General features: G+C 33.0%; 3 protein-coding genes across 4 annotated transcripts; 1 reads left to right on the plus strand and 2 right to left on the minus strand.

Moving 5' to 3' along the window:
• The first annotated feature begins 704 nt into the window (after nt 1-704).
• Nucleotides 705-2,565, plus strand: LOC123691918 (endothelial lipase-like). The gene is made up of 6 exons (XM_045636509.1): nt 705-806; nt 969-1,152; nt 1,311-1,459; nt 1,533-1,778; nt 2,005-2,335; nt 2,480-2,565. Exons 1-6 carry the CDS (start codon nt 767-769, stop codon nt 2,523-2,525), a joined length of 996 nt encoding a protein of 331 aa, XP_045492465.1. The 5' UTR covers nt 705-766; the 3' UTR covers nt 2,526-2,565.
• On the minus strand, nt 2,331-6,390 carry LOC123691657 (sodium-coupled monocarboxylate transporter 1-like). 2 transcript variants are annotated; one of them, XM_045636164.1, is made up of 13 exons: nt 5,867-6,389; nt 5,594-5,753; nt 5,450-5,515; nt 5,319-5,370; nt 5,175-5,242; nt 4,934-5,088; nt 4,719-4,859; nt 4,431-4,649; nt 4,186-4,325; nt 3,981-4,108; nt 3,720-3,886; nt 2,936-3,104; nt 2,331-2,618 (listed from the first exon to the last, which is right to left on the minus strand). In XM_045636164.1, exons 1-13 carry the CDS (start codon nt 6,073-6,075, stop codon nt 2,592-2,594), a joined length of 1,701 nt encoding a protein of 566 aa, XP_045492120.1. In that variant the 5' UTR covers nt 6,076-6,389; the 3' UTR covers nt 2,331-2,591. The 2 variants fall into 2 exon arrangements, with proteins under 2 accessions (XP_045492120.1, XP_045492129.1); XM_045636173.1 differs by having other exon boundaries at nt 2,594-2,621; nt 5,867-6,390.
• A 285-nt stretch (nt 6,391-6,675) lies between these two features.
• LOC123691628 (sodium-coupled monocarboxylate transporter 1-like) lies at nt 6,676-16,544 on the minus strand. Its single transcript, XM_045636119.1, has 14 exons — nt 16,227-16,544; nt 15,315-15,474; nt 15,146-15,211; nt 14,705-14,756; nt 13,992-14,059; nt 13,533-13,687; nt 13,118-13,258; nt 12,520-12,628; nt 11,981-12,090; nt 11,514-11,656; nt 10,933-11,060; nt 10,349-10,518; nt 9,392-9,617; nt 6,676-6,791 (listed from the first exon to the last, which is right to left on the minus strand). The coding sequence occupies exons 1-14, from the start codon at nt 16,436-16,438 to the stop codon at nt 6,717-6,719; spliced, it is 1,815 nt and encodes a 604-aa protein (XP_045492075.1). The 5' UTR covers nt 16,439-16,544; the 3' UTR covers nt 6,676-6,716.
• Between the last annotated feature and the right edge of the window lie 391 nt (nt 16,545-16,935).

The following is a 16,935-nucleotide window of genomic DNA, read 5'->3' on the forward strand; positions in this document are numbered from 1 at the left end:
ACCTACGTATTATGTTATCAAAATTAAGTAAAAAATTCCAAAAGTTTGATACGGTCTACATTTTTCTCCATGCTTGTAAAGGAGCAGTCTACACACATCCTACCAATATTATAAATGCAAAAGTTTGTGAGGATAGGTTTTATCCCGGAAATCCCCCGGGAACGGAACTATGCAGGTTTTCCTTTGAAAACGGGGGCGAAGCCGCGGGCGGAAATCTAGTACAACATACTCCAAAAATATATTAGTTACCTAGTTAGGATGGTATTATTCTACACGAGAAATTAAATTATAGATTACTTACCTTGTTTTCATTTATGCGAAAGTTTGTATGGATGTATGGATGTTTGTTACTCTTTCACGTAAAAACTACTGAACCGATTACGATGAAATTTAGCACACATATAGAGGGTAACTTGAATTAACACATAGGTTTTTATCCCGGAAATCCCACGGGAACGGGAATTATGCGGGTTTTCCTTTGCAAACGCGGGCGAAGCCGCGGGCGGAAATCTAGTTTTCAATATTCAGACATTGTTCTATAAGGTATTTTTTATAAATATATAATCACATGTTAATTATTTAAGATAATAATAGTTTACAACTATAATACAATTAATAGATTAATTGATAAGCCTTTGAGTTATAAATAACAAATAATTAATTATAGTTTGTTCGTGACCGTTTAACTACTTACATTGAGATCGAAGTAATTTTGTGATCAATTTAATATATTTTAACTTCTTCAGATCTATACCAAATTTAAGTGATGATGAAGCTGCTCTTAGTAACATTAGGAATAATATCAGGTAATATTTTTCAGGCATTTAACTGATTTTTTTTAAAGAATGGAAAAAAATAGATCACACGTGACTTGCGTTCTATTTTTTGTATTCATTAAAAGTTTTCATACAGGTATGCATGTTTCTATAAATAATTTTATATTTCTTTAAACTTTATATTAAAAACAGTAAGCTTCGGTGCGATTATCAAACATCCAATGGAACATTATCAAGAAGGGGATAGATATTTTTACTTTCCCGGAGACGGTGATAATAGTCTACATTTAGTGGATACTCTAGAACCAGTCGATTATGTGTTTTTGGATGAGTTTCGGCGAAACTCCGCAAATTATCCATATTGGTTATTTACGAGGTAAGTTCCTTCGCTAATTTTCATATTTCCTAAAGCTACATTGAAATTGCAACAAATTGAAGTGTTTGTTAAATGCTAATTCTTTAACAATAAGATATTGAAAGAATAAAAATTAGAATCTTTAGATTTTTAAAATAATAAAGCATAATATGTTTCAGACATAACCCTTCAACGCCGCATGTACTAGATTATGGAGACAAAGGCTCAATTTTTAATTCGTCTTTCAATAAGTATAATCAAGTTGTATTTTTAGTACACGGTTGGTATGGTCACGGCTATAATATGATGAACAGAATTCTAACCGATGGTAAGCAACATACCGATCAAAGTAAAAAATATATACATATAGAACCCAATGTTAATTATTTTTACTTCTTCAGCATTTTTACATAAACACGATGTCAACGTCATAGTATTAGATTGGAGTGATCTTTCAACTAGAAACTATATTACGGCTAAAAAAGGTGTGGCCGTTCTTGGTGAGCAGCTTGGACGATTCATAGTGTGGCTGAATGAAGAATTTGGTGTTTCTTATAATAAAATACATTTGGTTGGATTTAGTTTGGGCGCTCATATGGTTGGCAATGCAGGAAGAACAGTCGGGGGATTAATTAGGAGAATAACAGGTAAATAAATATACTTACTAAAGAATGCAATGAGAGTCTTGGTTATACAAAAACTAAATGATATTCCCATAACTTGGCTGCATAAAGTTGTTAATAACAAAAACAATTGACAAGTGACATTTATGAACAAAATACCACCATCATTTGTTCATATCCAATCAACGAATCATTTACAACATAAAATTTAACATACTATAGATATTAATACACATAACCAATTAAACAGGCCTCGACCCAGCTGGTCCTCTTTGGAAAAATGATCTAAATCGTCTCCGTAGTTCTGATGCTCAATACGTAGAAGTAATCCACACTAATACAGCTTTATATGGGTTCTCTGATCCTTGTGGTGACGCAGACTTTTATCCCAATGGAGGATCTTTAATGCCTGGCTGCTGGTTCAACGTATGCTCCCATAGCAAAGGATATGAATACATGGCTGCCTCGATTGTACACAATCATCTTCTAGCACAAGAATGTTCTAATATACGTGACGCAAGTTATGACAAATGTTCTGGAAGCGTCTACCCGATGGGCAATAGTGACTTGTCGAAATCAAGGTAAATATTTGAGGTAGAAATGTAAAAGCAAATCTATTGAGGTGACCATTTCATGGAAAAGAGTTTATAAATAACTGAAAACATAACAATTGTTGATTTTTAAATTTTTATGCTTTGATTAATTGTGTGTTTTTGTCTTTACAGGTCAGGAATATTTAGGGTAAATACGGGTACAGAATTTCCTTTTTAAATTGTAAGGATAGAAATTAATAAAAATAATATTTTTATAACTTGTTTATTTCATTTATCTGTCACCTCATCGCTTCATATCCAATTCATCTACCTACAAGAAAATAAAAAGTAGTATAATTAAAAATTGTGTGCGTGTATTAGTGTACACACTTAAGAAGTGAAACTTCTTTATGAACTTATTTTTCAAAAAATAATTTCATATGTGCAACTTTACAGAAATACGTCGAATCACGCGTGGTAGGGATAAGAAAAAGATGGCGCGTAACGCGAAAATGTCACGCGTAACGAAAAAATGTTACACTAAATATTTTTCAAACCCCGATAAAGAAGTTTCACTTCAAAAAAAACATTATTTAATTTAGTAACAATAAAATAAAATTTCATATGAAAATACAAAAAAAAACTCACTCTCCTTTTCCCCGATATCCAATGTCTCAAACACGGCGCGAATAACTTCGCTTCAATAGAAACTCTTTTCTGGGGCCTTAGACTAACCAGACATGCTACCAAAACTGTGATCATACAACCAAAAGCCGTAAACCATAAATAAGATATGCGATAAATGTACGGCACTACACTGAAAATGAGAAATAAACAACAAATTCAATGATGGTTAATATGTTCATAATAAACTCCCATTAAATATTAGTTTCAATAATCTAGTTCTATAACTAAAGGCTAAATATTTCAAAAACGATCACAATTTATACCTAGGTACTAGCTATGCCCTGCGCAGCTATTTTATCCGCAGTGTTCCGCTGCTTTTGGTCTTAGCGTGATGATAAATTATAGCCTTCCTCGATTAATGGGCTATCTAACACGTTTTTCGGAATGGGACCAGTAGTTCCTGAGATTAGCGCGTTCAAACAAACAAACTCTTTATCTTTATAATATATCGACCGAACGCTCTTTTTACAATATCCAAATGTGAAAGATGTATCATTCAATCATTATTAATTTATTATTAGAACGATCATAGTTTTCAAGGTACGTTTTATCAGTTACTTAATAATAACCTCTCGTCGTTTAATCTAATTATTTAACAATGTAATCAATTTCTATTATCTTAATACCTTGGCCTAATTCTACGTGATTGATATCAAAGGTACCTTGAAGGAAAAAATATAAGACTTCTGTCAATTTCTAAAAAAATTAAACATCTGCTTATAAGTCGTTAAATGTCAATACAAACCTTTCTTGATCGGAGACAGATGGTAATAAATCGAAGTCATACGTGCAATTGAACGTAAATCTTTCCTTCTCTTTGAATATAAGTAATGATTGCACTTGCGCAAGCTGCGACTGCGCCGCGACCCACCAAGCGGACGTCAAACCAATGAATCCACCAGTAAGAGCACTCTTTAACATAGAAGAAAAGAATAATAGTTTCAATAAAATGTAGGCATGTTTATTGTAGTAAAATTAGGAAAATGTATTTATCAAAAAAACTTACAGTTCCATCTATAAAAGGTAGAAAAAGTCCCATTAGAAATATCCCAGCAAGTGGTCCCATCGAAGCTGATGATAAGCTTATTGTCAATTGTAAGACAGAGCCTAACATTTCTACAACGAACACCAAGCCTAAAATACATTAATTTTAGTTTAACACCAAATAACCACTAATATTATTTTTACAAAGAGCAGAAAACGATACATACCCACACAAATGCATCCAAGTATGACAACAACTGCACGTATTAATATCTGTGTATGTTTTTGGTTTAAATCTTTAAAAAAAGGTTTCCAAAAATCTTCCAAAACTACAGCAGCCATGGAATTAAGACCAGTTGATAAAGAGCTAGAATTAAGAACAATAAGTTAACATCTTTTGATGAACCACATGTATTATTTAAAGGAATATTATAATGTGCAAAAATTTAAAATGCAGTTGATATATTTTTACCTAAGAGCAGCACTAAATACTCCAGCAACAAACACTCCTGGTATACCATTCCAATCACCCAAAATATCCATTACTAACAATGGCAATAGCTGGTCTTTTGCTAGAGCCAGTTTCGAGTTCAACGGATCACAGTCATAATAACGAGCATATGCCAACAAACCACTATATCCACACAAAATTAAAATTAAAAAAACTCCACAAAGAAATCCCCACACCGCCCTGAAATATAAATCTGAATTGAAAATAAATAAATAAAATAAGTTGAATATTACAGAAAATTCACCTCACTTTTTGGATGATCTTAAATCTGGCAATGACAAAAATCGTTGCATCATAGATTGGTTGACTGCTATATTTCCGATCCAATAAAAGGAAGATCCAATCGTGACAGCGTAAAATGAATGTCTTTCTGTTAAGTCAAAGCTGAAACTATAGCACGGCTTATGAGTAAAAAATTGCTAATATCGTAAATTAAAAGTTACTCAGAATGTTTTAGAGCTTACGGTGGATGTTCTATTCTCCCACTATTCCAATTTCTTTTTAATACTTCCTGAAAACCGCCAACGTTTATCGTTCCTTTAATAATTACTAAAAACATTGCTCCAATCATAACTATAGTTTGAAAAACGTCTGTCCATACTACGGCTTTTAAGCCTCCCTAAAATTAAGAAACAGTAAATAATTACAAGTTATAAATATTACATCTATATTTTTTTTTTTTAATAAAAAGAATAAAAAACATACCACTGATGTATAAAAAATGCAAACAAGACACACGATCGGGGAAACTATGTGTATATTTACACCAGTCACTAAAAAAGAATACGACATTAAGTTTCAAAAATTAACCATCAATATAATTAAAGATCTGCTTATATTTTATTTAACCTTGATTGAACGCCAAAGCAGGAACATAAATAACAATGGGGAGCCAGGCCATCTGAAATATTATAATTGGTTAGAATAATATAATAATTCTTCTACAATGTTCACAGTAAAAGTGTAAAATTTAGGATTACCAAATAAACGGTGAAGAGAACTGATCCAAAAACTCTTATCCTCTTATCGTAACGTAATTCCAAATACTGAAATGTAAATGTTATAGGTTTTAGAATTATAACATACTACAATTTTATTAATGAAACAAAAAAATAACTACGTACTTCGTAAGCTGATGTTAGATTTAACTCGTGTAATACCGGAATAAATGTATAACTTATGACAATTGACATAACCAGGGCACCAATAATATTGAAAACGTAGGAAGTACCAAATACGTAAAGTTCTGTTGGGATGCCCAAAAGGGATATTCCTGAAATAAAACTGAAAAGATACTAGAGTGTAGTTGAGCTTGAATTATAATTTTAACCATCTATAATAATTATCAATGTTAATTACTCTAAGAAGTTTTGAAACAACATAAATGATTTTCTTACCTTGCTACAAGAGAGAAGCAAACGGGAAGAAGTGACATATTTCTACCACCCATCAAATAGTCTTGCGCTGATTTTTGTTTATTAATAAAACCGAAATAGATACCAACACCACCACAAATACCCAACATAATAACAAACACGGAATAATCCATCCATGAGAAATGTTGATAGGTCGCCCGAACTTCGGAAACACTGAGTTTTTCAGACATTTTAATTAAAAAAAAATCTTTACATTGAACGTAAGAGACGAGTGTTTCCTTTGACCTTTAAGAGCACAACGGCAAAAGTTCCGAGTGTAGCAATTTTTCAATTAGGTACCTCCCGCGATTTTTCTACGCGACTTGTAGACGACCTATTTTTGTCCTGTTATTCATTGAATACTTCCGTTTTGCTTATAATAGACTTAGGGATCATCTGACACTTGTTTTAGCTCTAAAATATTAATAAAGATAAAACTCTTCTAAGTTTGTGAGGATGTAGAAGGTGATCTCTGGATGTACTAAGCTGCCAGTTTTATATCCAGGCTCAACTACAAAAGGGCCAATCGGCCAGCATTACATACATATTTAGATTCTTATACATTGAGTTAATATACGTACTCAATGTTCCTATACGACCAAACGAAATAAAATGACCATATAATGTTTAACGAGCTTGATGTTTAAGCTATTGTTTGCTATTTGCAAACAATTACGCTCAACGCTGCATTGCCATTCTGTACTGAACCCCGTTTTTTGTGAATTCGCGCTTATTGGTCGTAAAAAAAAATAAAAAAAAATAATGAATTTAGAATACAATAAAATAGTACATAAATTACGAAAACATATATTTATAAATAAAATAAATAATTTCAGTCTCGGTTTGTGTCTTGTGCGTTTCCTTGAATAGACTGCTTGTTTAGTGATGTAGATTTCTGCTGCTTGTCCTACAAAAATAAATCTACAATTAAGCATTCATATAAAATAAAATTAAAGGCTCTTTCACCTCCATCTCTAGATAGGTATGTCATGTTTAGCTTATAAATAATGTATGAAAAAAAATGTGTGCGTATACTAGTGTACACACGTAAGAAGTGAAACTTCTTTATGACCTTATTTTTCAAAAAAAATAATTTACTATATGCAACTTTACAGAAATACGTCGAATCGCGCGTGGTAGGGATAAGAAAAAGAAGGCGCGTAACGGAAAAATCTCACGCGTAACGCAAATATGTTACACTAATTTTTTTTTCCAATCCCGATAAACAGCTTCTTACTACATGTCACAATAATTATACGGCTAATATTGAAAAGTCTCTTAAAGAAAATATTAAGTACTTCTGGAAATACACGTCTTCTCTAAAAAATTCTAATTCAGGGTATCCGCGTGTCATGAAGTTCGCGAATTCTAAATCTGACGATCCAAATGTTATAGTTGAGATGTTTTCAAAATATTTTCAGTCAGTTTTCGAGCCAACATCTGCTGCGGCATACAATGTGGATAATATTCTCACAGACGATCATTATGATAACACGCACATAAATATAAATTGCATTCGTCTTACCAAATCCGAAATACGCACTGCCTTGCAAAACATCGATCATAACAAGGGTCCAGGACCAGACAAAATAGGCCCAGTTTTTCTCAAACAAACCAGTAAAACACTCTGTACCCCTTTGGAGATTATCTTTAATAAATCCTTGAGTTCTGGCTCCTTTCCAAATATATGGAAGCAAGCATACATAACACCTATCTTTAAATCCGGTGAGAAAAATGACGTAGAGAATTACCGCCCCATTTCGATACTTTCGGCCATTCCCAAAGTACTCGAAACTTTAATACACCGTCACATCTATTCGAGTTTAAAACACCTAATCTTAGACCAACAACATGGATTTGTCGCTGGTAGGTCAACCGTATCGAATCTTCTCGTCTTTTCCAATTACTTGTTCAATGCACTGGATCACAAACAACAAATAGAAACTATATATACGGACTTTAAAAAGGCATTCGACAAAGTAGATCACTTACTCTTACTACAAAAATTGTCATTTAATGGAATTAAGGGAAATCTACTGCGCTGGTTTGCCGCGTATTTAAGCAATCGAGTCCAATCAGTTGTCATTAACGGTTACACTTCCACTCAAGTTGCTGTCTCCTCGGGCGTCCCACAGGGCTCGATCCTCGGGCCCCTGCTTTTTGACTTATTTATTAATGACATTTCACAATGTTTTGAAAAATGTAAATTTTTACTGTATGCAGACGACCTAAAGTTGTACTCTAATGTTGTTGATTCTAAGGATTTACTCCATATTCAGGCCGATCTAAATAGATTGGATGATTATTGTAAACGTAATAAATTATTTTTGGCTTACAATAAATGTAAACATATTACTTTCTCTAAAAAAATTAAAAAAATTCCAACAGTATTTAATCTGGGAGGTCACCAACTGGACTCGGTTTCCTGTATTCGTAATCTCGGTGTCCACTTCGACGAATGTTTAATACTTGATCAACATATAGACCACATACTCACTAAGTCTTACCGCATGTTGGGCTTCATTACACGCGTTACTAAGGCTTTCAAGAATAGAGAAGCTATTATATGTCTCTACAAAACTCTTGTACAATCTCAATTAGAGTATGCATGTCCCATCTGGAATCCGTTTTACGATATTTATATAAATAAAATTGAGATGGTTCAAAAGAAATTTCTACGCATTTTAAATTTCCGCCTAAGTGGCGGTCGGCAACATTACGAGGATCTTTTGCGTCGTTACAATCTTCTTTCGTTAAGTCGGCGCCGAAATTTAATCGATTCTCTCACGTTAAGAAAAATATGCGTAGGAGAAAAGCCTGCTCAGAACTTCTTAGTTTAATAAATTATCGCATCCCATCCAGATCAACGCGCTCAAAAGATTTATTTCATATACCGACCGCCAGAACCAATATGGGTCTTCGTGTGCCCCTTCACAGAATGTCTAGTTTTTATAATACTTATATGAATAATCTTGATATGTTTTCTTGTTCCTCTTCGTCTTACAAAGCAAATGTGAAAAAACTGCTATTGAACACATAAGAATGTTAATGGTACCTACCTCCGTCTTTATGTAACTACTCATGTTTAATATTAATTAATTATTATCAACTAGGTATGTTTTCCTTGTCTCTCTTATTGCTAGGTGTTGGCAAAAATAATATATGTTCACAGTGGAAACACCACAAGGAGACATCTTCATGTATCTGTATAGTTAATAAGATCTGTTTTGTTTTATATATGTATGTCTCTGTATGTTTTCCAATAAAGAAAAATAAAATAAATAAAAATAAAGAAGTTTCACTTCAATAAAATAAAGTACCTATTGAATTGACTATCAGGGACATTAAGAGCAAATGGTGATAAAGTTTAATGTGGGACTACATCGAGAATAATGCCAGTAATGCAAACATGAGAAGCGTTTATGTGTATTGTCATGCTGCATGAGGGACAAAAAAATGAAATCATGCCACCTGAATATTACATTTATAGGAAAAGAGTTTTCTTACCTTAGGACACTTATAAGCACAAATAAATGGTTCTTCCTTCGGATGAGGTGGGTCTCGAAATAATTTCCTTATCTGTGGAGCGAGAAGTTTAGGCGCGGGCGGGACGTAGGCTTTTCCCAAAGCTTTGCTTACACCTGATATCAACATTCCTATACACATTGTTATCACACATCCAGAGAGCGTATACCACATGTATGATACATGTAATATTGGATTGACTTCCACCCTGAAAGAAATTATCGTATTGTAGTTACCAACTGTATGAACATTTTAATAAAAGTAAACATGATCTTTGATAACTTATTAGGTGTCAAATCTAGGAATCATGAGTAATTGAAGTTAGGAGACTTGTTTTCGCAATAAAGATTTAGAATAATGTGTGTTCTGAAGTTATTTTCACAGTACCGCAACTCACATAACAAATAACATAAAATTAACAGCTGCTCTACCTTTTATTTTTATAAATAAATATAAATAAATATTATAGCACATTATTACACAAATCGACCTAGTCCCACAGTAAGCTCAATTAAGGCTTGTGTTGTGGGTACTAGGCGACGATAAATATAATATTTAATAAATACATATATAGATAATAACACCCAGACCCAAGAACAAATAATTGAGTTCATCACACAAATATTTGCCCTGACCGGGGATCAAACCCGGGACCGTCGGCTCAGTAGGCAGTTACTTTACCACTGCGCCAACCGCGTCGTCAAAATAGAATTGCTACTCACATAACAAATAACATAAAATTAACAGCTGTTCTACCTTTTATTTTTATAGAATTGCTACTCACATAACAAATAACATAAAATTAACAGCTGCTCTACCTTTTATTTTTATAGAATTGCTACTCACATAACAAATAACATAAAATTAACAGCTGTTCTACCTTTTATTTTTATAGAATTGCTACTCACATAACAAAACACATAAATTTGACAACTCTACCTTTCAACCGTATCCACATTATTGAATTCCAGTGTATGATTATACAGACATCCATCTACACTGAGTGGCTTATGTGGGTGGGTGATGTAACCGCTGGCTATAGCCAACTGTGCTGATAGACACCACCACGCCATTGATACTAAACCAGTCATTCCTCCTATTAACGCTCCCTGCACAAAATATGTTTATTTTTGTAAAATGAGATTTTTTTTTATTGTCAAAAAACGATTATGGGATGAGAAACTGCGTCTTTGCTCCATAGTAAATGCCGATTCAAATCTTCTACAAAAAAATATGTTGTGTATTTTGTTGTTATAAAATATTTATTGATCGAATTTAAATGCTATAAAATTATAAAAATGTAAAAAATTGTTATTGGGATTTGAACTACCTACAAGAAGTGCGGGTGTTAGCCCGTATCTGACATAATTTTGGATTCTAACGGACAGATTCTTTTACTTTGTTCATAGCATTATATTGTCTGTGCTTTATTTTTATTTATGCACATCTCTATGTGCATTAAAAGTACCTAGTATATATGTGTATAATATAATATAAGATAAGTGTGTACTTAATGTAATTACCAGTCCATCTACCCAGGGCATCAAGATCCCCATAGTGAACACCCCAAGCTGGGGCCCCATAGTTATTGCTTCCAATGTCATCGTCAATTGGAGAATTGTTCCCAATTTCTCAACTATAAATGTTAATCCTGCAATTTTAAGTCGATTAAAATGCTATACAAATAATCAATGAACACAAAGACGCTTCGATCATTCGATCAATCAACAATAGTTCGAATACATTCCGTATATATTTGGCTTTTGTAATAAATACTTCAACAGATCCATTAATCACATATCTATTGAAGTAGGTAGGTTTTTATCAATTCCTACGAGTCTAAATCTTCAGAATACACATAACGTTATAACTATCAATAAAGATATAATTAAATTAAACCGGCTACTCACGTACCTGGGCAGGGGCAATATTGGAACAATCTCGGTTGCACGGCGATTGGAGCAATTTCAGCTGCCTATGCAAGCACCATTTAGAGAACAGAACAATTTAGAGATGTATTGACACACAATTAAGGAGCCAATTGAGGGTGCAATTCCAATGTTGCCCCTGCTGCAGGTACGTGAGTAGCCGGTTTAACAATCACCTAAGCAAAGTACTCCGATGAAAATGACAACACCTCTCAGCAACCAACTGGTCTGACGGTCAGACAATTTCCTCTTGAAGAATGGCTTATAAAAGTCTTCAAGCACCACAGCTGACATCGAGTTCAAGCTCGTTGATAATGAACTAAGAATAAAATAATTTCAATGTAAAATTTTTCACTAAAAAAATATTTAACTTATAATTTAGGCCAATTCCTTACGCGCTTTACATCAATGAAATAGCGACATTAATGATGTAAAAAAACCAACCAGTATTAGATACGCTAATAAATATAATAAAGGTACATTTTCCTCTACTTTTTCGTCTGATGGGAATACATCCTTTTTAATTTATCATTAATTTTATAAGGTAACAAATTGTTATGTATTAATAAAGTTAGAGTCTGGATATACTAGCAACAGCATTTATACGAGTAAAGATAGTTTTTCCTTCATATAACTGCTTTACCTTAAAGCTGCACTGAATATCCCAGCAAGAAAAACTCCTGGTAGTCCGGGAAAGTCTCCCAAAACGTCCATGACTAGAAGCGGCAATAGTTGATCCTTTGCCTTCGCTAACTAAAAATATTTTTGGTCTGTTATTAACTGCATAGAAAACCGAGAAAAAGATATCTTCCCTTGAATTCGCTCGCGTGATAGCCATAAAAAATTCCATAAGTTATTACAAAATCTATCTTCATATCAAAATTACAGCACATTAATTGAGTTTGAGCAGCTTTCACCATATTACATATATTTAAACACATCTAATCGAACTTTTGAGTTTGATAAATAGGCAATATAAATTATTATTGAAGTTAAACTTCTTTATCGGGGTTGGACAAAAATTTAGTGTAACATTTTTGCGTTACGCTGTAGGCGTGACATTTTTGCGTTACGCCGTAGGCGTGACATTTTTGCGTTACGCGCCGACTTTTTCTTATCCCTAAGTTTCACTTCTTACGTGTTTACTCTAGTACACGCACACATTTTTTTTTTATACATTACCTTTGTTTGCAAAGGATCGCAGTCGTGAAATCTAGCATAAATCAGCAATCCACAATACAGACAGAAACAGTAAAGTATTGAAATTCCAATACAGAATAGAAATACCGACCTGAAAAAAAAGTTACATAAAAAAACTCATTAGTTTTAGGGCTTGCTGATAAAGTCTCTGCTAGCTTATTTAATGCTTTTGAACATGTACCTAACTATAATTATTATTGTTATGCCGTGCATAACATATTAATTGATATTAATATTGTAACTAGCTGAAAAATATTTAAACAGTTTTGAAATTAGCTTATTAATTACTAGCTTTCCGCCCGCGGCTTCGCCCGCGTTTTCAAAGAAAAACCCGCATAGTTCCCGTTCCCGTGGGATTTCAGGGATAAAACCTAGCCTATGTTACTCGTGGATAATGTAGCTTTCGAATGGTGAAAGAATTTTTCAAATCTGCCAAGTAGTTTCGGAGCCTATTCAATTCATACAAACAAACAAACAAACAAAAAATCAAACCTTTCCTCTTTATAATATTTGTATAGATTTGTTAAAAAATCCAAAAGTAAAACTAGAGAAATTTCCGAAATAACAGGAAACAACTTACAATTTCGCGCCTCGTAACGTAGGGAGAGCTAGATATCGTTGAACCATAGTTTGATTAACTGCATTTGCTTGTAACCAATATATTACCCCTCCTATAACCAAATTCCATATTGTGTGTCGTGCTGTGGGATTGAAATCCCAACTAAAAAAGAAAATAAGAAAATATTTTATTTAACTATCGAATGTATAAGTTCACGCTAGGAAGTTAACGTCATCGATAATTGCATTATTGCATATTTTAAAATTTTCGTCTTAACTAAAAACAAATATTTATTAATTTAAAAAAAATTCAAAGAAAAGTATTCTTTATTATTTATGCACTGTAAAGTTAATAAAATCATCATTTAATAACAAAAACGCTTTTACAGACAGAAAGTAAATTTAAAAAATAACGTATTTATTTAAAAGATACCTACTTGGGTGCTTCAATCCTTCCACTGTCCATGTTCCGTTGCCATACAACACCGAATCCTCCAATATCTAGGGTACCTTTTATAGCAACTAACGCCATCGCCCCTACCATCACAGTTATTTGAATAACGTCAGTCCAAACGACTGCTTGAAGACCACCCTTAGGAAAGAATTAGGTTTACTAGAATCAGGAACAAAAATAATTATAAATAATAGGGACTGCGGTTCTGTTATCCGGATATAAATACTTAGGAAGTCTAGGTCGACTTCCTAATTATCTATACATTTAACGATTTTGTGACGATATATTATTTTGTCGCATTTTTAAGCAAAATTATCTCAAATTTAATGCATATAACTTGAACCATCCTGGAGTAACATATGATACAGGTTATAGGATAATAAATCGTTAAATTTGCAGATGTTATGAGTAAGTACTACAAAGTAGGATATAAAATACTTACAGCACTCGTATAAAATATACAAACTAAGCACACAATTGGCGTTATTATGTGAATATTAACTCCAGTCACTGAAATATAAAATATTTTTCTGGTTAAATACTCATTAATATTACAATTAAATAGGGTCAATGTACCACTAGCTGACCAAGCGCCAATACATGACCAAAATTCAAATATACGCGCCAATTAAGAAAATACGGCAGCCCCAGATGATAGTTTATTGTTTTTTCTATAAAGCAACATCATCTATAAAATAAAAATAAATTATTTATGATGATTATATTATTTATAATGATTTATAACATTTAATAAAATAAACTTCAATATAAATACAGACTTTTTTTATTTATTAAACAAAACTAATGTTCGAAGAAGGACATTTTGTCCATTTTGAAAATGGTCAACTTTTAGAGCAATGATGGTCAGATATTGGTGATCAGTGGTCAGGTATTGGTACTTTTAGCAGAAGTAACTTTCAGAGTAGTTTTCATAAAACCTTTAAAGGTTATCAAATTGATACTAAGAACAATAGTTGCAGTGACTATTCAATTATCTGTGTCCCAAAAATAAAATTGAAAGTAAAACAAATAACCCGTTTTTTATATATAGCTAAAGATAAAACCGCTTAAATGGTCAACTAGTGGTACATCAACCCTAAATGTCACATTATAAAATCAGATTTCAATGATTTTATATTAAATCATCTGCATTACCTTGATTAAAAGCCAGTGCTGGCACATAAATAACAATTGGTAACCATCCTATCTGAAATAAAGATAGATGAATAAATCACTGAATTTCTCTCGTATATTGGTTATAACTTATAAACTTACAACTTTTAACCCATATAATCTATGATATATAAAAGAGCTAGATACGTTACCCGCTCTCTATTTTGGCAAGAAAAAACTCAGGTAAGTGCCCGAGTTTCACTTAGTCACGCACCATTCAGCGTCGTGGCTGGACGTTCTTTTTGTATTATAATCGGCAGTTGTTATTACGAAGTACATGAGTGAGACGTGAAAGAGAGAACAACTGTATTGGTGATAATGCGTTAGTAAGTAGGTATGTATTAATTACGCTGTTTTTTAGTGCAATGATGTTGGCGTATGCCGCGTCTACTAGTATAATAGGTCATTGCATATAATACTCACCATTGCAAAAACGAAGAGCATTGAACCGAATAGACGTACTTTATTATCAAACCTCAATGATAAATACTAGAAAAAAAATTGATAAATAAATTAATAACTTATACCTATACATTATTTGACTTAAAATAGTGACCACAATTAAAATTAATTATTAAAATTTCCTTCGTACCTCATAATTTGAAGTCATCTTAAGTTCGTGAAACACAGGAAGGTATATTTGAGTCATGAAAATGGACATTAGAAATATTCCGATAATGATGTAAGAATATTGCGTCCCGTACATGTACACTTCTGTTGGTGAACCCAATAACGTTATTCCAGAAATAAAGCTGAAAATTGTAAGCACCGTAAAATATTATTTATACTAGCGGTCCGCCCCGGCTTCGCCCGTGGTACATATTTCGCAATAAACGGTAGCCTATGTTCTTTCTCAGGGTCTAAAGATTGTCTGTGCCAAATTTTACCAAAATCGGTCCAGTAGTTTAAATGCGTGAAAACCATACATACATACATACAAACCTTTCCTCTTTATAATATTAGTATAGAAGTATAGATAATATAGTAACACACGATAATAATATACGCTCATAGATATTAGATGGAATCCAATTTGGTGAATCTATTTTTTATTTTTTAGTATTTAAATGGAAACGAATGTAGACTCCTGAGTAATTAATATTCTAAGGTTTATAACGTTAAACCGGTCTTTTACATTTTAATTAATGATTGAACTTTTTAGCGGGAGTAACTACTATAGGTATTGTAATTGATACCACTCCCAACATAAATTAAATAGAGTAGGATTTAGAGTAGGATATTAAAAGCTGTAGGTAAGCATTATTCAGGTCATGGAAAATTATAAACATACATTTTCCATATTATCGTACTGCTTTTCGAACACGATGCTTTGTTACAACCTGAATAAATATCTACGAGCGTATTGCAGTAAAAGTTTATCGAGTGAAAATATAGGTATGCCAGATATGTTAAATTATAATTAGGGATGCTACTTGCTAGTGAAAATGATCTAGTTCTAGCATATTGCTATAAAGATATCAGAAGAATTCAATGAACTACTAACCTGGCTACTAAAGACATGGATACGGGCAACACTTTCATATTCCTTCCGCCAAGAAGATAATCGTTCTGCGTCGTCTGCTTTTTGAAAAAGCCCCAGTACACACCTACGAAAGCACTTATCGCTAACATAAATATGAAAACTACGTAATCCACCCAAGAAAAATTTTGCATTTTAAACACCATATCGGCGACATTGTCCTGTGTATCACCCATATTAAATGTTCTTTTAAACAAGGATAATAATCTTCCAGCGAGGGATCCACGATTCGAATGGCAAGTGAACCCAGTGTGTAAATTCAATCTGTTACAATGAAAAAATTACGATAACTCGCAATTTAAAAGAGGATGTTGCGAGATCCCCCCAATAGTTACTAGCATTGAATCGGGATCGGTCTAACTGATCTTGTAGTAAACATGAACCTTGACATTGCAAAGGGTATTAAACAATTAACATTGGTACTTTGTTCAGATTGGCTTTTAAAAAATGGTAGCATTTTTTAAACTTGACTATCGTTTATTATAACTTTAATAGTAGGATTCAATTTGCATATCGCTATTATAGACGCCAATTTTCGGAACCTGGGTTTAAATTGTAGATAACATGTTGTGCTATAATTGTTTTAAATTCATGGGCGTAGCCACGGTGGGGCAGGGTGGGGCGCTTGCCCCACCCAGGCTTTGACCTGGAAGGTACCTAACCAAATCTAAAA

This window comes from Colias croceus, chromosome 1 (assembly GCF_905220415.1).
Source record: "Colias croceus chromosome 1, ilColCroc2.1".
NCBI lineage: Eukaryota > Metazoa > Arthropoda > Insecta > Lepidoptera > Pieridae > Colias > Colias croceus.